The 25,494-nt window shown below is 38.7% G+C and overlaps 2 protein-coding genes across 2 annotated transcripts; one reads left to right on the forward strand and one right to left on the reverse strand.

The window, feature by feature from the left end:
- The first annotated feature begins 1,934 nt into the window (after positions 1–1,934).
- On the forward strand, positions 1,935–14,683 carry LOC139738760 (cholinesterase-like). The gene is made up of 10 exons (XM_071649401.1): positions 1,935–2,096; positions 6,453–6,638; positions 8,134–8,293; positions 9,099–9,176; positions 9,713–9,831; positions 10,058–10,225; positions 10,775–11,261; positions 13,372–13,513; positions 13,825–13,970; positions 14,661–14,683. Exons 1-10 carry the CDS (start codon positions 1,935–1,937, stop codon positions 14,681–14,683), a joined length of 1,671 nt encoding a protein of 556 aa, XP_071505502.1.
- A 7,592-nt stretch (positions 14,684–22,275) lies between these two features.
- Positions 22,276–24,332, reverse strand: LOC139738761 (uncharacterized). The gene is made up of 2 exons (XM_071649402.1): positions 23,300–24,332; positions 22,276–22,388 (listed from the first exon to the last, which is right to left on the reverse strand). Exons 1-2 carry the CDS (start codon positions 24,330–24,332, stop codon positions 22,276–22,278), a joined length of 1,146 nt encoding a protein of 381 aa, XP_071505503.1.
- Between the last annotated feature and the right edge of the window lie 1,162 nt (positions 24,333–25,494).

Consider the following 25,494-nt stretch of genomic DNA (forward strand, 5'->3'; position numbering starts at 1 on the left):
GACAAGATGACATTGAATAATGTACCTTTTTTAACAGTAAGAACCTGTAACACTAGCAATGATCCCTAAAAGTATGATCAGATGATTAGATACTGAATAAGAAAACTTTGAGAAATGCTGGAGTATGTAATGAATCTTAAGCTATTACTATTTTACTCATAGCGATTTCGAATCCGTCTTATGAAGGTTTGATTTCATTCCATCTAAATTATTGTAATGCTGTATGGGCAAACACTCATATTATGTCAAACGTATATATACATTTATCCTTTAAGAAAATCAATATTGCCCAAATTTACATAAAACGAGCTCAAAGCACATGTCTGTGAAAAAGAATGCCTTTCACGTCTTTCAGCTGAGCAGGCGTAATATCAAAGGTATTGTTTACAATTGTTGCAGTGATTTAAAAAAAAATGAGATATCACATTTGATGCATATAATTGGGTAGGTCAGTTGTATCACAAACATCCTACCATGTAAAAAAATGTTGCAATAGAGCCTGAAATATGAGGAGATATCACAATTTTTCTCACTAAGCCATAACTGTGGACGGTTTAGTCTACAAACATTCTTATAACTATTATTTATATTTTATATATCTAACAATATAACATTGATTATACTAATTCAAATTTTTACATTGGTTGTTCCTATCGCTAACTCATATTTTAGTACTATTTTGAAGCAGTAAAGCTGGGTTTTTGTTTCACCTGCAAATGGTAAATAATGTCTTTAATTGTATATGTTTAAGCAGAAAAAGAGTTTATAACCTGACATGTGTTTTCTAGTTTGTTTATACATGACAAGGCTCCATTTCATAAAGCATGTCAGGATAGCAACTCTTGCTGGAACGGCAACTTCTCGTAGCAACAGCCAGTCAGGAAGCTGGATACTTGTTATTACCATGGTAATTGCCACTCTAGCAAGAGTTGCTATCATATCAGGTTTTTATGAAATTGGGCCCAGATGAACAGCTGCAAAACTAGATAAAGTAGTAAACATAATTTCTGTGACACCAGGCGTATATAATTTTACATTAAATACTGCATTTTGATAGGGACACAAAACGGGCCTTCATTGTGGATTTTGTGTTTTTTACCAGATATGATTGAGGCTCCCAAACTAATACCTACCAAGGACCTTAAAATATAATATACCCGTTCAACAAGTAGATCATAATATGGCATGATAACGATGTTAACTCTTGCATCTTTGTGATCTCGTTCTTGTCACAATTATTTTTATGTTTTGTTTTGTTTTGTTTTGTTTTGTTTTTGTAGTTTTGTGGGTAAGTGACATTTTGTAAATGGAGACTTCCAACGGATGGAAAGTTCAAAGCCATTCCGGTTCTTGTGTGTATCAGAAATTTGTTTTTCTTGTGGTTGTCTTTATTTTTCTTGTATTCTTGGTGTTGCTGTAGTGGATGAATGACTTTTGATTTTTTTTTTGTGGGTGTGTAAATGGAACGCTGTCTACGGATGGAAAAAGTTAGCAGTTATTCTTGTTTCAGCATGTTCCGGTAGACTGTCGATCGTCTTTAGTTTCCCTCAGATGATTTTAATATCATGACATGACATCGTAGCGTGATGCTTTAATAGCAGTAGACAACAAGCAGTTCTTCTTTACTTTTGGCAGTCCTCAAATAGATGTCTCTTCTCTTACGTAATTATCATGTTAGTGTCCAAACCCCTGAATACCTCAACTTGGACCTAACCTGTTTTGCTGAGTATGATTACAGGCTTTCTATACTATAAGCAGTCTCATTTTGTGTTAATGCTGCGTAACTGTTGATCCCGTAGTTTGATCTGCGCGAATTATTTTATTCTGCTTGCTAAGCAAAGCATCAGATATCTAGCATTGATAGCACTGCAGGACTTTGTACCTTCAAGAAAAGGACTATATTTTAGGCAAAACGGTGCGCCTAACGGACCACAATGCCTCTGGTGTTGATAGCGCTGATAGCGCTGATGTTGCTGACAGCAGCCCAAGCTCAAGGGCCGCAGGTGACGGTGCAACAAGGTGTGTTGCTTGGGAAAACAGAGCTCTTCCAAGATACCAAGTACGCCAATGTACCGAAGAACATAGATGTCTTCTTGGTGAGTTAGTTTTAGTAATCACGTCTGCATCACTTACTCTACACATGCAAGTAACTGTGGTCTATTCCATGGATGTCCTATATGCAGTGAAACAAAAAATGTGTATTGATCATTTCGTTCAAATTTGGAGGTTGGGTACGTGCATGTTTGCTTTTATCTGATACTAATTTACATTTGCAGCAAACAAATTATTAAGCATGGCAATATTGAATTTTACTATGATTTACATTCAAATAAAAAAGAACAAAGAAAATCAGATTTAATCTAGATTCGAAACCGAGAATTCGAGTTTAATAAACGCGAAGGTTAAGAGCATTTAGAATACAGGGACTCGGGAGCAAACAACTGTAGGGCCTTCCATACTTCTCTGGGTACGAGAACCGGACTAGCGATCCGGAGGTCTTGGGTTAAATTCCCAATCAAATCCCATTTTCTTTTCTCATTTTTCATGTATTACCTTTCTGCTGAGTTTCCCTTTGGTTACATTGATTCATATCAATCGGGACCTATCAAAGACTAGTCGAACAAGCCGACCGCAGTCGCGTCTTCGTCGCACGACCATGAAAGCCCATTGTTACGTCATAATAATTATCAACATAGATTTGAGAGAAGCAGCTACTGCTTAACCCTTTGTGTGCTCGAGTGTCGATTGACACAGAAAACCTCATAGCGTTGTACACACTGTCCAAAGTCCCTTGTACAGCAAGGGATAATAACTATAGGCATTTACGTACAGTACTTTTGTTATATTAGGTATATGCATAGTATTTAACATACCAAAGCAGCGATTAGGTGTGCACGTTGTTGTCAGAATTTCGACTGCTACTGCGACTTTGATGTCAGTTTGAGTTCATGTAGCACACATTCACGAGCATTTTTAGCTCACCTGAGCCAAAGGCTCAAGTGAGCTATTGCGATCGCCCTTCGTCCGGCGTCCGTCGTGCGTCGTGCGTCGTGCGTCGTGCGTCGTCCGTCGTCCGTCGTCCGTCGTCCGTCGTCCGTCGTCCGTCGTGCGTCGTGCGTAAACTTTTTACATTTTCATCTTCTTCTTGAAAACCCCAAGACCGATTTTCATCAAACTTGGCAGGTAGCATCCCTAGGGGGTTAGGAACTCAATTTGTTAAAATGGTCACCATGCCCCACCCAGGGGGCCCCCAGGGGGGCCCAAACCCCCCAAAATTAAGGAATCTGTAAAAATCTTCTTCTCTAGAACCAGAAGTGGTAGAGCTAAGTTGATACTATGAGTTAGTACATTGATGACTGTAGTTTCAAGTTTGTTCATGGCAGAATCAGGGATGCCCCCCTTGGGACCCAGGGGAGGGGGGTGGGGAGGGGTTCTAATGGGGCCTAAATTGTACATTTTCATCTTCTTCTTGAGAACCCCATGACCCATTTTCACCAAACTTGGCAGGTAGTATCCCTAGGGGGATAAGAACTCAATTTGTTAAAATGGTCACCATGCCCCACCCAGGGGGCCCCCAGGGGGGCCCAAACCCCCCAAAATTAAGGAATCTGTAAAAATCTTCTTCTCTAGAACCAGAAGTGGTAGAGCTAAGTTGATACTATGAGTTAGTACATTGATGACTGTAGTTTCAAGTTTGTTCATGGCAGAATCAGGGATGCCCCCCTTGGGACCCAGGGGAGGGGGGTGGGGAGGGGTTCTAATGGGGCCTAAATTGTACATTTTCATCTTCTTCTTGAGAACCCCATGACCCATTTTCACCAAACTTGGCAGGTAGTATCCCTAGGGGGATAAGAACTCAATTTGTTAAAATGGGCACCGTGCCCCACCCAGGGGGCCCCTAGGGGGCCCAAACCCCCCAAAATTAAGGAATCTGTAAAAATCTTCTTCTCTAGAACCAGAAGTTATAGAGCTAAGTTAATACTATGAGTTAGTACATTGATGACTGTAGTTTCAAGTTTGTTCATGGCAGAATCAAGGGTGCCCCCCTTGTGACCCAGGGGAGGGGGGTGAGGAGGGGTCCTAATGGGGCCTAAATTGTACATTTTTATCTTCTTCTTGAGAACCCCATTACCCATTTTCACCAAACTTGGCAGATAGCATCCCTAAGGGGTTAGGATCTCAATTTGTTAACATGGGCACCATGCCCCACCCAGGGGGCCCCCAGGGGGGCCCAAGCCCCCAAAATGAAGGAATCTTTAAAAAATCTTCTCTAGAATCAGAAGTTATAGAGCTAAGATAATACTATGAGTGAGTACATTAATGACTGTAGTTTCAAGTTTGTTCATAGGAGATCCAGGGGTGCCCCTTTTGGGGGTAGGGGTGGGTGGTTGGGAAGGTCCAAATGGGGGCCTGAATTGTACATTTTCATCTTCTTCCTGAAAACCTCATAATGAATTTTCGTCAAACTTGGCAGGTAGCATCCCTAGGGGGTCAGGATCTCAATTTATCAAAATGGGCACCATGCCCCACCCAGAGGGACCCAGAGGGCCCCAATCCCCCCAAATTAAGGAATCTTAAAAAAATTTGGGCCCTTATTGTACATTTTCATCTTCTACTTGAGAATGCCTGGTCAAATTTTGGTAGAGCTGTGAATAATTTAGATCAGTGACTGCGTGAAAGGTGAACTTGCGATACTCAGGTGAGCGCTAGACCCGCGGGTCTCTTGTTTTTTTTTGCATAAACATTGTCGATATGTCTATATCGTCTTTCTACAACACACTCAGAATATAAAGGCTCTCCTGTAAGATAGTGTGATTCAGATTTTGAATCTTCAATTCGCTAAGACATAGGAACCTACGCAATATCTTCCAACGTTCTTTTTCTGACTTACCTGAGACAATACAGGAGGTAAGTACTCCTATTGAATTGTTCTAAAATTTTAGTAATAAAGCAATAACTTCGTGCAGGGGCGTATAGGTTGTGGTTGCAAGTATTATTGGGCAAAGGAAACTTGGTACATGTAGCAATATCATGAGTACACTAACCTTGTAATTGTCAAGCGCTCAAAGATCAGTGCAGTATATCGCATTATAACGCATAGGGCCTATATGTAGAAAAAGTTTCACAAACAATGCATATTCATTCGTAATATACATGCTAAAGTTGATTTTAGTAAAGATGGTTTTAAATTGGATTTAGGTTAGTCCAATTTTCTGTCTTCATTATGATGGAGTGACAGGAAGAAAGACCATTCACAGGAGAGCTCAACATGTGTTCAGGGCCCAAGTTCCATGTTCTATTATTTGACAGTATATAAGCAGGCCAACGATTTAGAACGCATATTGTGGTTGATACTGTTTCAGGAAGTGTATAAGGGCAAAGCAATGCACACTACTAAGACCTGTTAACATAATGATGTCGACAGCAATTCACAGAATGATATCATAGATTAGTCTTTTATCCCCTTTAATTAAACATACTGGAGTGAATTGCTGCATAAAGATAAAATATGGAAGGAAAGGTATCATGTAACAAATTTCTTGTTGGTTGCTATTTACACACATATCGCGTGCAATATCCTTCTCAGGATTTCCCTCCCACAATAAAATTTCTAATCATATTTATCTCGTTTCGTTTTACCATGACCATGTATCTCTACTCTGAGTTCTTTGTAGGCATATTGATTCATTTTGCTTTTAGCATTCATTTGAAGTAATCTACTGTCACCCAAATAGCCTTATAGGTTGCGAAGAGGTTGTTACGTTGTTTCTGGACACGGCCCGTAGCGTTCTTCATGGCAAGACATGCATGTCCTCTACCGTTATACTCTATTAAATTAACACAATGTGCGAAAAATGGGTACAATTACATCGTAAATTACAATGAACCTGCAAAAATATTTGTTTTCTCTTTTAAACTACGTGCATTTCGCAAATGAAATTACATAAGCTATGATATTTCCCAATAGACACTATTACTGTACATGAATTAATGTCTTAAGAGAGTTATCAACTTCTACGCATGTAGTCTTTAGATTTATCAGAGAGCCCTTTTTGTTCTTACCCAGACTGGACGTCGGTGGTCATGATGACATCAAAGAAAGAAAGCATGTTTAAAATGCTAATGCAACAATTTTGAAAGAAACGGAAGCATTAATTAATAAAAACGACCGTCCATGATGTTTAGGCCTATAGTAGATCATGCTTTGACTCATAATGATTAAGTTATCAATCAGCTATCAGCTATAAATGTACAGTTTCTAAATTGAATCTTCTTTATAATGTATTTGGACAATGTAATTATGATTGCGTTGCAGGTGAATATTAGCAACTGTATAACGATTTCATCAAACGAGATTGATGTGAAAAGAGGAACTTTTCGTTTTCTCTGTGTTCTTCTTTGTCCCTGACAAGTTGCTCATGATCAAAAATAATTGTGCCATATCTGTTCAGGGCATACCTTTCGCTGATCCCCCGAATCGTTTTGAAGCTCCTGAAGCCAAGAGAAGCTGGCCAGGAGTATGGAACGCCACATACCACAGACCAGCCTGTATGCAGACACCCATCGCTTCGTTTTACTACCCTGCCTTCATGGACGAAGACTGTCTTTACCTGAATATATTCGTCCCCAGCTCAAAAGTAAAGTCCTGTACTTAGAAAATTCTATCCAAATACACAAGAGAGATTGATTTTACCGATATTGAGATTTTGTACTTTTCAATCTTAATGTGACAAACTTAAATACGTCTTTAGATCACTCCAGTACACGCTTTTCTTTGTTTTTCCTTCATATTTATTGATTTCATTCAAATCATTCATGAAGCAACCATAGCGATTCATGAATCACACACATGCTTTTTTTTGATAATTCTTTATTCGAATTTCCTTCAGTTTCATATAAAAAAGATCAGAAACGTTCACAGAACAAAACAAGACGTCGTACAAAAAGAGACTGCATTATACACAAACATAATACAAAATAAACATCAAATCACACCATATAAGGACAAAATGAAGTTATACCAACATTCTGCAAACTAATATCAAACTTACATTATAACTCTTTTAACCAAAAAAGAAACAAACAAAAAACAACGAAATCCGCTTTTTGTTTTGTTCACACATATTCTCGCAAAAGCCCGCAAAACAGGAACAACAGAGATAATTTGCTTTAAAAAAAAACCGGGCATATTTCATTGCTTCTCGAAAAAAAAAAAGAAAAAAAAGAGGCCATTTGCAAGAAAACATACACACATGCACACAGACTCACCCACCTAACACCAACGTGCCCCCCTTCCCCTCCCTCCCCCACCCTCCCCGCGCCTTCAGCCCTCAGGTTTAATTTACACTTGAATAAGTCTGCCGTTTAAGTTGCCATTTTATTTGTCATACAACATCCTATTCATTATGGAGATGATGTGGAAGGTGGAAGCAATAAAGAAAAAAAAAACAACAACAACGATGTGATAATAACTCGCGGATACGGCAAAATCAAGACAAAAAAATCATGTATCATCGGTATACATGATTTATATTCCCACTTTAACAAATGCATTCCAACTGTTCCTCTTTTACTCGCTATCTTATTTTCTTCTTCTTTACACATATTAAAATACTTCATAAAATCATTAAACTTCGGTACCTTCCCCTCTGATGTCGCTAAAAAATATAAAATGTGTTTAACCATGAATATAACATTATATAACATACGCACACGCACATACATGCACACACACACATACACACGCGTGCGTACGCAAATGCATAGAATCATATGCTTGTTCCTTTGTAACCTAAAGCTACTGAGTACAGGTTATGCCCTAAGGCAACACACAAACCCTTCTCCAGAGTGTTAAAGGTTTAACGTATTAATCCTTGTTGACCGCTCTTCTTCTCAGTTAATGTTGATGTTTTGGAACATTTGATTAATGTATATTGCATGGCCTAGTAAAATACAATTTGCATCGCTTATTCCCTTGTTCTTATTGTGATGACGTATTTCAAACTTCGGTGTCGTATCTTCCAAATCTCTCTCCCCCGTATCTCACCCCATCTACAATAATCTCTTAGTCAGCTTCATTTCCATTCAATTCACATCCTTTTCATTCTTGTATCGACTTGACTAACTGAATAGCCACAAAATGCTACAGTTATGGTGTGGATACATGGCGGAGGTTTCGAGACTGGGACTGCTATGACTTATGATTATTACGGTCTGCCATTGGCTGCTGTCGGTGACGTCATCATTGTTGTTCCCAATTATCGATTGGGGGTATTCGGCTTCCTGGCAACAGGTGTGAACTTTCTTAGTTCTTACATTGTTTGTTTGTTTGTTATTGGTGTTTTTCTTTTTTGCTTTACGTCGATAAAAATAAAAAAAAAACTTATCGCCCTAAAAATGTAGTGAAATACACACATTATGTTACATGGAGAAAAACAATTTTGCTATATATGATACAGATCTATGAAGGTAAAAGGGTTCTTTTTTTTTGATCCGTCGATGGGATGACAGTGTTGAATCAGGCCTGCTCTCTGAATTCTTGTGCTGATGTAATGGCTCTATTTAATTCATTTTAGTAGGTTAGCACATCCGCTATTTGTTACATTTAAAGAGTTGGTAAGTAAACCATAAATCGAATTGTTATCTTGATAGGTTTTGAGCAACCAGAAGAATCATTGCGGAGCACCAAGATTCCTGACACCAAGACATATCACTGTGGTGACGTGTTAGATCGTGTCTTACATTTGGCCTGTTGCAAGAAATTCAAGAATGTAATAAACAGAAACGAGGTTTTTCTTTTATTATCAAACAGCCGACTAAAAATGTGTAGTTAGACAACAATGCGTCAATCTTGTGATCCGTGTTTTGAAAGTTTGACCACTCATTTCAAATGGGAATTAGATAGATAGGCCTACATCAAGCAGTGCTGTTATTTGTTTTCTGGGATTACCATAAGATAAAAGGGTTTGGACAACAGTCATTCATCCACGAATGCACAAAACTTGCAAAATGATGTTCTTCCTAAAATTTATATGCTTGCTCTCGGCAACATGCGTGCCTTTTTTTTTTTCTCAATGCCCGTCGCTGGTATTATGCAGCTGATGACACTTACCCTGGGAACTACGGTATGCTGGATCAGGTGGCCGCCTTAGTCTGGGTGAAAGACAACATCGAAGGTATGGAGGCTCAGGCCGACATCTTAACTTCAACACATCTACAGTATGAGCGTTTTTGCCAGTATTTTTTTGATGGACTACGTAAGGATGTGTGACCTTAAGATAATGGCCATATATAACTGACCTACAACTACTAGTATGAATCTCACACTCCAGCGAGATAGCACATTAATGCTATGTACGCAATGAATCAGAAATCCAACAAGAGCAAGATATTGAGATGCGGAAAGAGAAGAATTAAAACACTTTCTCTTCTGAAAAGATTATAGCACTGCAAACCGTCGCATTTTAAAGTAGGTACACACGTGTAGGAAAAGAATGCTCTTTCGGGAATTGACAGTCAACGCGAGCACCATTAAATCCTGTAACTTAACACTTATTTTTTCTTGGCCATCACTTTGCATTTTAATGAAAGAAAATACTGAGTCTGTAGCACAGTAAGATCAAATAAGATATTACAATTTAAGTACAATACTGTTCGAATTCTGTAAGCAAAGCATCATCAGAAGACTTGGTTTGGTTGACAATCTTTTCAGCTTTTGGAGGAGACAAGAACCGCATCACGCTTTTCGGAGAAAGTGCAGGTGCTGCAAGTGTCAGCTTTCATCTACTTTCCAAGCTAAGTCGAGGCCTATTTCAGCAGGCAATACTTCAGGTATGCAGCTTGTCATTGCCACAAGTAAAGGTCTTGTCAGTCGATATTTTGCCCATCTCTGTCTGTCGGTCTGTCTGTTACATCTCTCTCTCTCTCTCTCTCTCTCTCCCACCCCCCTTTCTGTCTTGTTCCAACAGTCTCTCTGTTCCTCCCTTAAAACCACAAAACCACTTACAGTCCTGCTCATACATTTACTTTTGTGCCATTGTTTGCTGCTGATGTGTAGAGTGGCTCGGCCTTGTCGAATTTTGGCTTCCGGTCAGACCGACGAGTGGACTACCAGTCGGCCGAGAGTGTCGGGGAAGCTCTGGGTTGCAACAGGAGTACATCACTGGACATGGTTGCCTGCCTGAAGCAGGTCAATGCTGGGCGACTTCGTAGCGTCGCGGACAGTGTATGTTATCAAATAGAGAAAATAAAACATTGTTTGACATGTTCAATAATGTATATGACTGGTAATATGTAAAAAAAAACAAAAAAAAAACCGGCTGAGATATCTTTCTTTGATAATGTTGAATAATACGTGTAAAAACATGACGTCAACATGAGCTTCGCATGCATGGCTTAGTTAGGGAGCAGAATGTGCGTTGGAGAGAACATCTCTGACTTATCACTATCATCATATATTTGTTAACATGATGCTACTAAGACATCGATTTCAACACCAGATCTATTTTTTTTTTCATGTATGTTTTGTATGTGATAAGGGTTTTCAAATTCTTGTCTTTTCTTCCTTTTTAACTCACGTATGACATTTCACTTTATGAACTTGTAAGATTCAAACAGTAGTTGTTTTTTGTTGTTGCTTTGGATTTGTGTTATTTTTCTTATTTCTGGATATGAAATAGAAAATAAAAACCTTTAAGATTTCTACAATTACTAGAATGGACAACTATTAATTGTGATAATAATCTATTTGGATCGCATATTCTATATTCGGTAGGTTTACCCTGGGTATTCTGTATCGGTGGATGGCCACTTTCTCGAAGATACTCCTTACAATCTGTACGCAAAGGGCGACTTCCAACATGCAACAATCCTAACTGGATTTAATGAAGATGAGGGAACTATTCGAGTTTTCGGTGAGAACCTGCAGTATGCTGGTAGAGACACTGGTCCATCCATTAGTCTGGATGAACTTCGAGAGTCTGTCACAGCCTCAGCTACACGGTATGGTATTGGAGATGACATCCTTATTGAGGCCATCTTACACCAATACATAAACTGGACCAAAGCTGATGACGTGGATGCAGACTTCCTGCAAGAACTCATCAATTTCCATGGAGATTTCGACTTCATCTGCCCAACCAATGAGATCTCCAGACTCCACTCTGTTGTGGGTGATACCGTTTTCCAATACTACATGACTCATGACCCAAGCATGTACGTCACACAATTCTCATATTTTTTTCTTCTCACCATTACATTAAGTAAATTGTATCAGTCTTTCCAATATCTTGATAATTCCAAATGACTAGACTTCCAGGTCAAAGAAATAACGATATCATCAAACTTACTAACAAAAAATAAACATTGATTTGTAGACGAGGAGCCCGTTTCATACAGAGCTAAGATTACTCTTAGGCTTGATTTATTTAGTTTAACTCAGTGAATCGAGCGTAAGGTCGTTATTGATTGTAAGTCTGTTTATAAAGATACTTCCGCTTGATCTAAAGAGTAGGTGTGATAGCGTATGGAGGATAACTTTTTTTAATCAATTGCATAAATCGTGAGATCAATCTGAGGAATAATCTTACTTGAACGGGAACCCGCACATATAGGTCCTACGTGTATATCAATACAGCGCGCTCGTGTTATAATGAAATCCTCGGGACCGACAGTTTTTTTTTTCGTTGTACCGAAATTTCGTTAGGGCCGAACAATTATACAGTTTGCCGATATGATAAAAAGAGGCTTACCATGCGTATATTGTACGCTATTTGTTAAAAAACAAACAAACACACAAACTATACCATTATACGCCGGAAATCTATGTCAAACGTGATGCTATCTCATTATTAATTCGTTTACGTATTAGAGCATGAAATTGGTTTGTACTTTCATGCCCAGGTGAACACACATGTATAAAAAGTGATGATTAAGGATTCGGTTCTAGTTCGTTGTTCCGAAGGCTCCTTATTCCGAAGGTTGGCCATTTCCATGACAAATTCATTACTCAGAAGTTCGTTAATCCGAAAATGAAATAAGGTTTGGTATTCTGAAGCTTCATTCTTCCGAAGATTCGTTTTTCCTAAAGTTCGTAATTCCGAAAGTGGAATAAGATTCGTTGTTCTGAAGGTTAGTGAATCCGAAAATGAAATAAGGTTCGCCGTTCTGATGGCTAATTAATCAGAAAATGAGAAAGGTTCGATCATCCGAAGGTTCGCTGTTTGTAAGAATCGTTAATCCGAAAATGAAATAAAGTTCGTTATTCCAAAGGTCTGTTAATCCACAAAGGTTCGTTATTCGGAAGGTTCGCTTATCCGAAGACATCATAATGTTTGTAATTTCGAGTTTTGTTTGTGTACTCGCTTTTTTCACTTTTGGAGTAAAGAACCTTATTTCATGTTTTGATTAACGAACATTTGAAGTAACGAAGATTGCTATCATTTTCGTATTAACGAACCTTGTAAATAACCAACCTTCGGAATAACACCACAATGTTCGTAATAATGAACCCTATTTCATTTTCGAATTAATGAACATCTGGATATGTCAGAAATTGTGTGTTTCGTACTAACGAACCTTATTTCATTTCGGATTAATGAATTATGATCGTGCAAGTTCTCCTCAGAAACGGTGCGTGAAACAGGGAGCAAACGCAGGGTGATATGTGAAGCATCCGCCCATGCAGAGACGCTCTGTAAATGCTTGTTCCGATAAGCATTTTCGGAAGCGATCAGCATTTCGATACAATGGAGCACATTTCTTTTGCTTTTCTTTGTTGATGGCGCTCGGAAAAGAATTCGTCATACCGAAAATTTCGCTATAATCGTGTTCGTTATACGATGTTAGCGACTTTTGTACCACTGACTTTAATGACAATAATTTGGGGGGCCTGAATTCTTTCTTCGTTATGTCGAAGATTCGTTATAATCCTGTTCGTTGTAACGTAAGTGCACTGTAATTGGCAAAATATTGTGTGAGGTAGAAATACAAGTGCTGATAAATGTAATAAATCAAGTAGATAGGGCCTAGATATGAATATTCGAATGAATAAAACCACAGGTCGACAAGTACCATACATCGTAAAGCAGTCACCGTTTAAACCAAGTTAATGTAGAATAAACTTAAACTTCAGATAATACTATCCATGTGTAAGCTCACATCAATGTTACAAGCTTATGCATTTTAGATAGGGGATGTAGTAATAATACACGAAATTGTAGATATTGTGAAGATTACAAAAGCGAACCTCTGCCTTTGATCTTGAAATGAATAAAATTGCAATAAAGTGAAATCACAATCCCCTTCTCAATCTTGGTAGGAGCTATCTCCAGTATAGGAACCTTTTACCTTCAACTCAATGGCTGGGCGCAGGACATCTGGAGGAATTGACGTTCGTCTGGGGCCTTCCATTCATCAAGGAGCTTGATGGTGTTCATGTTTACAATCTCACTAGTGCCGAGAAAGCTCTCAGTGTCGACTTTATGACAATGTGGACAAATTTCGCAAAGACCGGGTAAATCTAGCTTGTTGCATCATAAAACAGTTACTTTGTAGAGTTTCTTGCATGTCATGTTTGACTAGCCTTCCTCTATGTTAATATTATAGACAGTTCGCCATGAAATGCTGCAATGCGCACTGGTTTCCATGACTCTTCTATTGATTTGATTTTTTTTTTAATCTTTTAATCTGGACTCTTTTTATTATCATTACGTACTTCATTTTATATTCTATTCGCAAAAGTTTGTTATGACTGGTTGATTCAGTCTTAATGAACAACTGTGATTACCTACGTGTTCTATTTTCCATTTTTTTTTTGGAACTCAGCAATCCATCCGAGACCTGGCCAAAATTTACATTACCTGAGCTGAGGTACAAAATCTTGTCTCCAAGGATGGGTGAAGGTAGAGCGGCAAGGGCCCAGCAATGTCACTTTTGGAGCCAGTATCTGCTACGCTTGCTGCCATTTACAGGTATATTCACTCGTCTAGTCTGGTCACATGGACAAATTTACATATTGTACAGTCTTTTGATTGAGCAGTTTTTTATAGGAATGCTTGTGTTTGTACAATTATTGTTAGATAATTTTGTATCGAGATAATTGCTGTCAAAGGAAGAAGCGAAAGAAGGGAAGAGGGGCATATCATTTCGTTTCTCGTTATTTTTTTTCACGTCTTTTTTTCTTCAAAACATTGCACCTGATAGAAGAGTGTATGTTATCCTAATTACAGAAAACAGGGGCATTTGGTCATGCTTATTTCATTCTTATTGCGCTACCCAGTGTCTTAATTGCATAATTGCTGATAACGATATATATAATTATATACACACACACTCACATATACATATACATATATATATGTATATATATATACATACAATAATATGTGTGTGTGAGTACGTGTGTGTGTGTGTGTGTGTGTGTGCGTATGTGTGTGCGCGTATACTAAGTAGGCATACATTTATGCAACACCAGTACACGTCGTGCCAAAACTCATAAAATGTCATTTGTAATTCTAAATTTGGAATCATGGAAACGACTTTAAATTACTTGTCAATGAAATTCTGTCACTGTTCTGTGAACGTTATATCAGACTTGTACACTCACATGTCCTCAAAGAGTTTGCGATAATGTTACCGTGTCCACTGTGTCCGTTTTGCAGACGCCGACATTAGGGAGCTTTAGATTTTCGACGCGCGGACGTTCAAAAGAAAAAAACATGTTCTGAGCTTGCGCAGTAGCGCGCGTAAAGTCAATCTATTTTTAGCTTGCGTCGCCTGAGTTGTTTACTACGCGTACTGGGCTATTTTCACGTCCGCACAGTTTGCGACGTAGAGAGCTTCTTCATGCACTGATCATATGGGGGCGCGATTTTATTTTTTATACGTTGCGTCCCAGCGTAATCTAAAGCTACTTTTCCACACGACGCAGGGAGAGAAGAACGTCCAGCGCAAGCGTCGGCTCAAACGTCCGCGCGTCAAAATCTAAAGCTCCCTATTGATGATGTACTACGTGAGTGGAACCTAGTGTACGAGTCCTGGAGGAATGACTTTTCAAATTGGCAACGAGAGTTCACGAACTACAAGGAAAACTCACAGTGCAAATTTGCACCCTAGTGTTTTCGGCTGCATAATGATGGAACGTATTAAGACGTGAAGATTCGTTCATAATTTAAGGCCAAGTAAAAAAACAAACCAGTTTCTCGTCCTCGCGCGCATCGATTTTGGCCGCCGCATCGATTTTTTTACTATTTACTATTTTCAAAATGGCGCTGAAAATGCCAAGAAATTCATAATTCTCGTCCCAGCCCGCTCCCCGCCCGCATCGATTTTCAGTTGCCGCATCGACTTTTTTGATATTTACTATTTTTTCGGCCGCCGAAAAAAGAAAAAAATCGACAATTCACCTACCAATCGAGATGTCTCATTTCTAATTACGCCTTGCGTCCTCTACTTAGCTGTAGAACAGCTGTATACAGTAGCTTCTGTAGTGCGTATGTAACGAGTGCATTTCACACTGCGAGCTCGGCAAGAAGTAATGACCCACAAAGCAGTCGAACTGTAGTTGGATGGGCGCGCGGGCCTGCGCCTGGGCTAGCTGTGATGTACAGCGCACTCGGTACGTCGTGAACGCGATAGCGGCAACATTTTTTGCGATCAATCGCTGATATTCCACGCATATTTCGCGCATTGTTCGTATTTTTCCCCGTTTCTCATATTTTAAGCGGATGAATTGTACTGTACAAATGCTTGTGAGGATTGTATCGAGTTTGTATACATTTTCATGTCATTGTGACTATGTGCATGTGTGTGCAGTGTCGGAAGGTACGGTGTCAGTGCAGTGGCCGTTTAGGCCACCACCGTATATTGGCAAAGTGTGCGTGTCTGTAGCTGTCCAGGGTCCCCATCCCCGCTCTGTCAGCTGTCTGCACGCACGCATGAACACATTCGAATGTGTAGAGGTCCGTACACTCTGCTCTGTAACGTTGCATCTGACGGCGATGTATTAATTTTGAAGAAAAAATGAATGTGCTTTTCCAGCAAATGTAGAATTATTAAATGGGTGTATCTACAAAATAAATAACTTTTCCACGGATTCTGGTTTGTCTCATATTTCTGCGGGATACTTTTCTTTACGATGTAAATTCACGGACACGGCCGTGAGTCGTATCATCTGTAGTGTGGTATATGCAATCATTCATCATCCAAATGGTGAGTGATTATCAACTGTCTTTTTAGAACATGAAGAAACATCTTTAAATGTTTAATGCTATAATGCCATATCAGTATAATTTTGACATCCATCTGCAATTGTACAAGCCAGTTTCCAGTTGAATGTGCTACAATTGTACTGTGAAGAAATGCAGATACTGTACATACCAGCTGTGTGGACACAAAAAGTCACAAACACCAATGATAAATAAAGCAGTGTTTTGAATATCATGGAATTTATTTCAGTCGAACATTTGTTGAAAGACATGTTTTATACCTGTTTCAATTAATAGCACAATACATCAGAATTGCAAGTAGGTTACCTGCACTGGTATCAGAAATGCCATTACAACACTAAATACCAGTAATAAGATGGTCATTTTCCTTTGACATCTGTAGTCACGTAGTGGAAAGAAAAAGCAAATGTTTATTTTTGCATGCATGAAGTTTCATTTCAAGTATGGTACATATATCTATTTGTTTGAAAATGCATAGAGTGCAGGCAAGACATACACTTGAGACCTGGTCTCTCATTTAACACAGCTACCAGTGATATTTCATTTCATAAATTGGATATAGAAAAAAGCCCTCTCTCGTTACCTTTCTCAGAATTACCGGACGAGAAACACATATTACTTTCATTTTGACAATCCTCGAAAAAATAGTAAGATATCAAATAGTAAGGACCTCCCTCATCGCCTTGCTCAAAAAACCCGGACGAGAAACTACTTTCTTTTTTTACTTGGCCTAATACAATTTCTCGACAAATGAAGGGAACGAAGTTGTTGTATGCCTCCTTGTTCTCATCGAATACGACATTTGAAGAACATCTCTAAAGACACCTAGTAGTGAGATGAGTGTATGTGTGGGTGTGTGTGTGTGTGTGTGTGCGATTGTGTCTGGATGTGTTATGTCACTTGTATTTCTTCAGTATTCAGACCATGACGCTACTATTAGTATGCAGTTCGACATTCATTGCCCATGCTCGGAGACAGATGGAATAGACTCCCTCAGTTGGCTTGCAGAATAATAATGAACATATCTTATTGATCTTTATGGAACAAATCAGTCAACAGTACTGAGCAAGCAAACATTAAAGGTTCTACCAATCCTAATAATCAGAAGGCTATTTCGAGATGAGAGTGGATTATCACTGCTGATCTTTAAACCGCCAATAACAGTCACAATAAGGAAATTACCCTGCGACGCCCGCACACACAAAAACCCTGACACACACACACACACACACACACAAACACACAAACACACGCATGCACGCGCTGTCTCTCTCTTCCGCGAGCATATTTGCGAAAGGAGATGAAACTCAAAAGATTGTTGTTGTATTTTTGTAGTTGTTTTCTTTTTCATACGAAAATGGCCTCCGAAGAATTGAATAAAAACCGTCGAATACACACTGGCAGTACCGAAGCGCAATATTGATTTCCACTACCTCACATCGTTCCTTACTCATCACTTGGTTTAGAAAGTTACTTTGTTGAAGTCTCTTTTCAATGTAGAGAAAGTTACAGGTATCTTTGCTTTCATTACAAAACCTTTTTATAATCATTGTGATACAACTCTCTTTACATTTCTCCGCCCTTAATGTTCAGGCAGATACATATTGTGAATGTCATACCGCCCCTGTATAGACGTCCATCAGGGACTCAATATCAATCGGTTATATATTTATGCATTTACTATCCTCCTGTCAATAACTTTTCAATTCTTAGTGAGATCCATCTTGCGAAAAGCGTTCCATTATGAAAACTAGTCTTCACCTAATGCAACAATCCAAAAGCTCATTATAGATAAAATCGATTGGCATTTGAATATGACATTGTGAAGGATGTCTAGGTATTGAATTGAGCTGCTGAAAGAAATTCTTCAGACCAGTTTTACCAATTCAGACCAGGTTTCCAATACCGTTTGGTGCACAAAGCTGTTTTCAGTTCTCATTAACTTGCTGCCATCTGGTATAAATAAGACATTTTGCTTAGATTTATTTTTTTCTTTTCGTCATGCATTGTTATGCACACCCCCATTACCTCGATCACATCAACTGCGATTCATGAAGTCACTTGATTTCATCGTATATCGAAGACAGTAGAGATCACAGAGCAAAAAAAAAAAAAAAAAAAAAAATCTGCCAAGGAATGGAATAGAGCGATTGCATTAACTGTCATATTTCTTAGATCGTTGCGACTTTTTCTATAACGTTTGGTGCACAAAAGCTCTTTCCAGTTCCAAAGATCTTGCAGCAGTTATGTATGTCATGATATCCTGAGAAAAAGAAAGCATAAAGCAAACAATATCTTTTGCAGCAGTTATATGAAATCACAAGCAGTGGTAGACCTAATATTATTGATTGTAGTGGTAAAGTACTGTAAAACAAATAGTGTACACTGCCTTGTCAAAAAGTTGCTCGGGGTTAGTCTTAATATCAAACTAACTTTTAACCGACTTACACCATGCCCAACCACACACAAAACAACATAAACATGAAATAAGCTACCCCCAGTCAGAAAAGTTCGTTTTAACGATGCGTTTGTACGAGTGTCCTTGTTAGTATGAATTCAGGAGTTCGTAGAGATTTCACGTAGATTTCACGACAGTGTCCGTACGTTTATTTCACATGAACATCTTAAGACCTTCAGAAACGAAGAGATTTTTGGTTGCAATTTCCTTACAGTTCGCATGTTTTTCGCAAGAATGCCTTCAATTTCCATTGTTCCATATATACGGCCATCTTACCATTTTTCGGGGTCGTAAGATAGTCCTAAGTGCAGCTCACGGCATTATCAAGTGATTAGTAATAAGATCTTACGAATTTTCGAATACTTTGCCCGGTTGGAAAAAACAAAAACAAAACAGTGCTTCCCTGTCCTGGCGAAAATTGTATGAGTATCTAAAGTTTGATACTGTCAATATTAGATTTTAGTGCCAATTGGTTTTATACTCCCTCAAACTCAACAATTGCACAAATTGTATACGTACTCCTTACGAGCAGCCTACAAACATCTTATGAACGCTATGAGTCGTACAATGTACGTATGAACGTTATACGAATCTCGTTCATAAGGTTTCTTGCGAACGTCGTAAAATCTGCGAACAATTTAAGGCGTACCTACGATCATAACAATTTGAGACTCCTAGAATTGTCTCGAGAACCTACGAAATCTACAAAAATATTGTGTGTTTTGTACGTTGTTCTTACGGCATTCGTACTAAAAGGGGATTCGCACGATGTGGAAACAAATTTTGGACAAGATCATCGACCAGCCTGCGAACTTACGAACCGTTTAAGAAAAATCTACGAACGCTGGTTTTAAGACGATCTTAAGAAATGGTCTAAAAATCGTTCTTATGGCGTTCATGGCAGTTTGTAAAGGCATTTGTGACCGAGCTTTTATAGCTCCACCCCAAAAACAAGATTCTCAAGCCGTTTCTCAAAATGAAAATAGAACATTATGATAACGACTCATTTTATCCATTTAATGTGCAAAACTAAACCCTTGAAATCTTCGGTACATACTTTTGTGCTCGTTTTCACTACGTTTCACACTTGCGCCTATATATTTATACAGAAAGGAAACGCAAAGTGAATGATACAAAAGAGAGCTGGCGTATAAACATTTAATCATAAACATTTTCCTCATATTGTCTTTTTATTGTAGGAAAATATCTTCCATGCTTATTGACATGGGCATACATGTGTTATGAATACACCTGCAAGACTACTTACGAAATCACGCAGCAAAGCGTCACATTATTACGGAGATTCGTTACTCAGAAAATGGTTAGAATTTCATTATTCCGAGGGTTTCTCAAAATATCAGAACAAGGAATAAGGCTCGGCTAAAAAAAAGAATCGGGAATTACAAACCTTATCATTTTTTTCGAAAACAAAAAACAAACAAATCATCGGAATAACTGACTTTTTCATTTTGTGTATTGACGAAACTTTGTAATGACGAACCTGATTTCATTTTCATATTTACGAGCATTTGGAATAACGAACTTTATTTCACATTCGGAATTACGAACTTTCTGAAAAGCAAACCTTCGGAAGAACGAACCTTCCGAATAACAAACCTCATTTCACTTTCGGAATTACGAACTTTGTAAATAATGAATCTTTGAAAGAACGAACCTTCGGAAACAAAGTCCTTCGGCAGTATTCGGAGTGACGAATCTTTTGAATAACAAACTGCAACCGAATCCCAACCCATATTTGTTTCTCTTTTTTTTTTATGAACATTTTCCCCCAAACTATCCACGAAAGTAGAAACAACTCTATACTGTCTCTTAAAATAATGTAAAATGTCAACGAAATTAATGAAATAGCATCGCAATTAACTTTGCTTTTCAACATAATATGATGAGATTTCAATAAAGAACGTGCAGTATGCGCATAGTTTGGGTATTTTCACCATACTGTATTTGTAAGGATATAACAAAACTTCAATATAACGAAACAAACTACAGGTCCCTAAAACTTCGTTATAACGGGAGTGCACAGTAGTGTAAACAATAGACACACAATGATGATTGTAAGAATTAAAAGTTACTATAAGCAATGATGAAGAAGATAGTAAAATGTGAAGCTATCTCTAGAAGCTCCAAATTTTAAAGTAATGCGAAAAACCCAACACTGCCATTTGATCCCTTTCACCTTACAACAAGTTTTATCATCAGACATCCTACACCTAGATGTAATCAAATGCATATCAGCATTTCTGCCACGATTACTGTAAGCATTTAGAACCTGTTCATCATTAGAGGATTTACGAATTTTAGTTAAAAATGTATTCTATAAACGAAACAGAACAGGGTGATACACTCTCTGCTACTGTTGTCGTGAAGAAAAGTTGCGTTCATACCTCTTTATCTGTAATTTTACCAAAAGAGCCAAAAAAGCAGGATAAAACTTCAAGTTTTTTCATGCTGTACTCTTGACCATAAAGCATACAGGCAACTATCAATACATGTTTTATATTGATTCTTTCATTTATCTATTTGATGCATTATTTGTGAATACAATGTATACATAGTTGACGAGTTGCACAGTTACACGTTATTCAACCAAGGTCACAAATTTTGCTACTTGTTTTGTTTCGTACGTTAGTCAGGGTTAGTGGCTCTTCATTATCTACCTATCACACAGAATATAACTATGAAAAGCAATGAACAGATTAAAGGGTGTGTACAGTTCTGGTCGAGGTGAGGATTTTGCTTTTAACGTTTTGCAAGATATTCAGAAACCACTCTATCATGATGTCAAAGAGCATGCAATTCTAAGGGGTATCAACAGTTTATTTGATGAAAATCAGTTCTGAAATGGCTGAGATATCCAAAAACAAGGTGAAACAAAGAGATCCTAATAAAAGGCGTGGCCTGTAGTCTTTTACTATTATCACTTCTTTGGATATCTCAGCCATTTGAAAACCAATTTTCATCAAATAAACGTTGAATCCTTCTTAAAATTACATGCTCTTTCATATTTCATAAGAGGTTTCTCATTATCTCACTTAGGAATGTTCACAACATGAATCCCCACCTCAACCAGTACTGTACAGCCCCTTTAAGAGTAGGCTTATCTACACAACTGTTAGATACAACTGCTACACAACCTGTTAAAATTCATTTTACAATGCCTTGAATGATACTTGAACACAAACAATGAGTATACTACTATGTCATTTAAAATTGCGTTAATCTGATGATTCATACAGTGAGTGCCAAAGAGTTTAAAATTCTCTCATTCTTCTACTCACAATAAAGGATAATTCATTGAGACAAACTCGTATAGACCTTTACCACTTCGAAAATGACAATTTCATATTTCATTCACACGGTTGACCAAATCGACGTGCACAATCATACCAAAAATTCAATCCTTTCTGACGTCTTGTAGATTTTGTGCAGCAAGATCAAATGTTTCAATGTATCAACCCAAGTTTCGCTGTACTTAGAGGAAAAGAAAACTATTCTTCACGCGTCCTATCAAAGCTACTCTTACAAGGTTATTGGACTTGGCTATAGGTATGACATGCAGGTGGTGATCTCTCAAATTTTAGATATTTTGGCACAGGAAAACAACAGCTTAAACGTTTCCCGAAATCTCTTGTTGATTCCCACATAGACGAAAATGTTCGTAATGTGAGTGAGATACAGTAAACCTCGGATAAGTCGACGTCGAGTGAGTCGAAAATCACTTAACTCGAAGCAAAATAAAAAGTCCCGATTTTTTCCTATTTATTTTCTCTAAGAAATATTTGGATAAGCCGAAGTACGAGAGTCGAATTTCGGCTGTGTCGAAGTAAAACATTCAGTCCCTTTTGTACAAAATACACGTAGTTTACATCACTTGAGCCGAAGAAGATTTGTCTGGCATTCTCATTACATTTAGAGGAGAACAAAAAAATGGGCATGTCGCAGAACCCCGTCCCTGGCCTGCTGCAGGAAAGCATGCACACTCACCGTACCGCTCTGCACGCATGTCAAATACATACACATGTATACATGTATACACACAGCACATCGATCCATATACTTTATCCATACACACAGCACATCCATACTTCACTGTACTTTATCCATGTCAAGCCAGAACTCCTTGGTCAACCAATCGCTGCTTTAATATTTTAGTGACAGGCCAAGTGGGCGGAGCTTGTTTGTGCGTGCCCGGCTGGCTGTATACTTTTGTTCAATGGAGGTGGGATGGGCCTGGGAGAGTGTTTGTCTCAGGGTAGGTTGACAGAGATGGCTACCTATGTTGCCCCATAGACATAGCACATGCACATTGCCACATTAGCGCAGACATTCTCAGAACTACGTTTAACTACTAGTATTGATACAAATTCCATGTTCAATTTAGAACAAAATAAGAACATTATCTTCAAGAACAGACAAATTTGAATGCAAACACACACACGCACGCACACACACACACACATGCATGCAAATGTACTATAATACATGTACATAACTGTGAGTCGAAAAAAAAAAATCGACTCTCGCGAGAGTCGAATTTCACTTAAGTCGACGCATTTTTGTCAGTCCCGAGAGCTTCGACTCATGCGAGGTTTACTGTACTTGATTTGATAGAGGAAGTATATGATGAAGGAGCCGTTCGGAATAGCAGAGCTGATGCGATTAATTTGTTGAAATGAGAGCTGATCAATGATGACATTAGGTAGCCAGAGGGAGAAAAATAAAACAGTAATAATGATCAGGGTCTGTGTTGTCCTGTGGTCAGATTGGCGGCGGACAAACGGCGACGTCGACGTCGACGTCGACGTCCGAAGTTGTCGAGAGGGGCTGTCCCTCCTCGACTTCTTGGGCTCGTAGCTTTGTTTGCTGGGAGAGACGCTTTCTGGGATCTCACATCTTTTCCATTTTTCATCAACGTTCTGGCAAGGAATGACTTCTGAGGTTGATAAGTGCGAACTGATAGAAGGAATGGACATGTGATCGACAGACTGATTTCTGGCTTTCGATTCATCACTTATCGTTCCTTTCATCATTTTCTGGCGAATAGTCTGATGATCTCGAATAAACTTGTATATATTACCGTAGAGAATCGTGATTGCCACCGCGGATAGACAGAAGACGGCTGCCTGAGTTTTAGCGTACAAATCTCGTCTCCACGCCACATTGCCGTACACGTTGCATGAGTAATCCCTACCCAACTTTCGAGAAGTGGTGATGAAAAAGAATGGGACGTGTTGTCCAAATACCACGACGAAGCATACGAGGGAGATCCATGCGGCTGCTCGGCGTCCGATGCGAGAACCAAACGGCTTACACACTGCCTGGTAACGATAAACTGCAATTGACATCGTAAGATAGAGTCCAGCATACAAAACGGATCTAGCAGCAATAACTTCGACAAAACACGCCCAAGGATGTTCATTGTGAAAGAAAACCATGACGATTTTGGAACCGTTCACCACACTGGCCACGAGATCAACCAAAGCAAGAGCAATGAAAGTGACATCGGTGGCGTTCCTTACTCCGATCTGCCTGAAAACTGCAATTGCTGCTGCGTTGCCAGGGATACCCAACACTACAGCCAAGCAGCCAATGATGAGGCGTAGGGTGTACTTCTGGCTTAGGACCATGCTGGTTCTACTCCTGCCCTAAGATTTTACGACGTACTGAAATAATGGTTGAATTTCGATACTGTAACGTAGACTATCAGTACGTCTACTAATTCACCTTCAGTGTGTTATATTCGTTGTAACAAGGAGCGCTGGATTAAAACTCCAGAAAATACTGATCACACTGCTTCGATACAACCCAAAAAGAAACAGAACTGGTATTAGAAAGATAGAAAATGCACTTTAAATGTTTGAGCAGTCGCCCATATTTTCCCTCAATACAAGAAAAAAAGACTAGTTTTATGCCGGTTTTTGTAGTCAAAACACGATCCTTTTCACGAATTGCCCGTTCGCTGATAATGACAAAGTAGTCCCGTATGGTGGTAGACTTTATACGAGTTAAATTTGTACTTGCAGCAACGTTTCACCCATAGATCGCGACACCACGTCATGTAGTCAGCGTTCCTGTTTTGACAAATGGTTACTTGTCAATAGAAACGATCTCTTTTATATGAATTCTGACATACATTTCCATAATGCAGCAGGGAATGGCTCCGCTGCACGCAGTTCATGTGAAGCGGGATGAGACGCCTATCACAGCAGATGGTCGGTACAATAGATCCCGAATTTAGAATCAACCAATGAGGGATTCATTTGGAATAGCAACTCACGATGTGGCAAACTAAATTAGATAGAGCGAAAAATCAGATCTTATCAGAGCTCATTGGGATGCAGCTTAAAATGGAAGTAGAAAATAATGTATCTGATCCATTGGCACTAACTATACCGATGAATAACACGAGGAGCTACAGCGACAAATGTTAATTGTGGCAACTTTCACTTAACATGTTTCCTGCCATGACTGCAGTATTTAGCCTTAGATCCTCACAATATTATACAAAGTAAGTATATTTAAATGTATTTGTATAATTGAACAATACAAAATCATTTTATCATAAAAGGTATGAAATTGAGACTGAATAATCAAAATACACCTGAGACCTCCAAAGAAGAAGAGAATCCGTGAATTAAGGTGGGACAAACGTACGTAATCAAGGAATTCAATCAAAGGAAAAGAAAAGGCGAAATACTGGCGAAATGGGTAACTTGTTCCTTGTGAGGAGAAACGGGCTACAGCCACAAACAAAGGAAACGCAATGAACCGTCGATCGGAACTAATTAA

Source organism: Diadema antillarum, unplaced genomic scaffold (genome assembly GCF_040938485.1).
Source record: "Diadema antillarum isolate AM-2024a unplaced genomic scaffold, OU_Dant_1.0 seq00000767_RagTag, whole genome shotgun sequence".
Classification (NCBI taxonomy): Eukaryota; Metazoa; Echinodermata; class Echinoidea; order Diadematoida; family Diadematidae; genus Diadema; species Diadema antillarum.

Coding starts and splice junctions, on each gene's coding strand:
- LOC139738760 (XM_071649401.1), top strand. CDS start 1,935: ATGCCTCTGGTGTTGATAGCGCTGATAGCGCTGATGTTGCTGACAGCA. Junction 9,832..10,057: donor TTCAGCAGGCAATACTTCAG/GTATGCAGCTTG, acceptor GCTGATGTGTAG/AGTGGCTCGGCCTTGTCGAA. Junction 11,262..13,371: donor TCTTCTCACCATTACATTAA/GTAAATTGTATC, acceptor GGCTGGGCGCAG/GACATCTGGAGGAATTGACG.
- LOC139738761 (XM_071649402.1), bottom strand. CDS start 24,332: ATGGTCCTAAGCCAGAAGTACACCCTACGCCTCATCATTGGCTGCTTG. Junction 22,389..23,299: donor CCTCTATCAAATCAAGTACA/GTAAACCTCGCA, acceptor GACTTATCCGAG/GTTTACTGTATCTCACTCAC.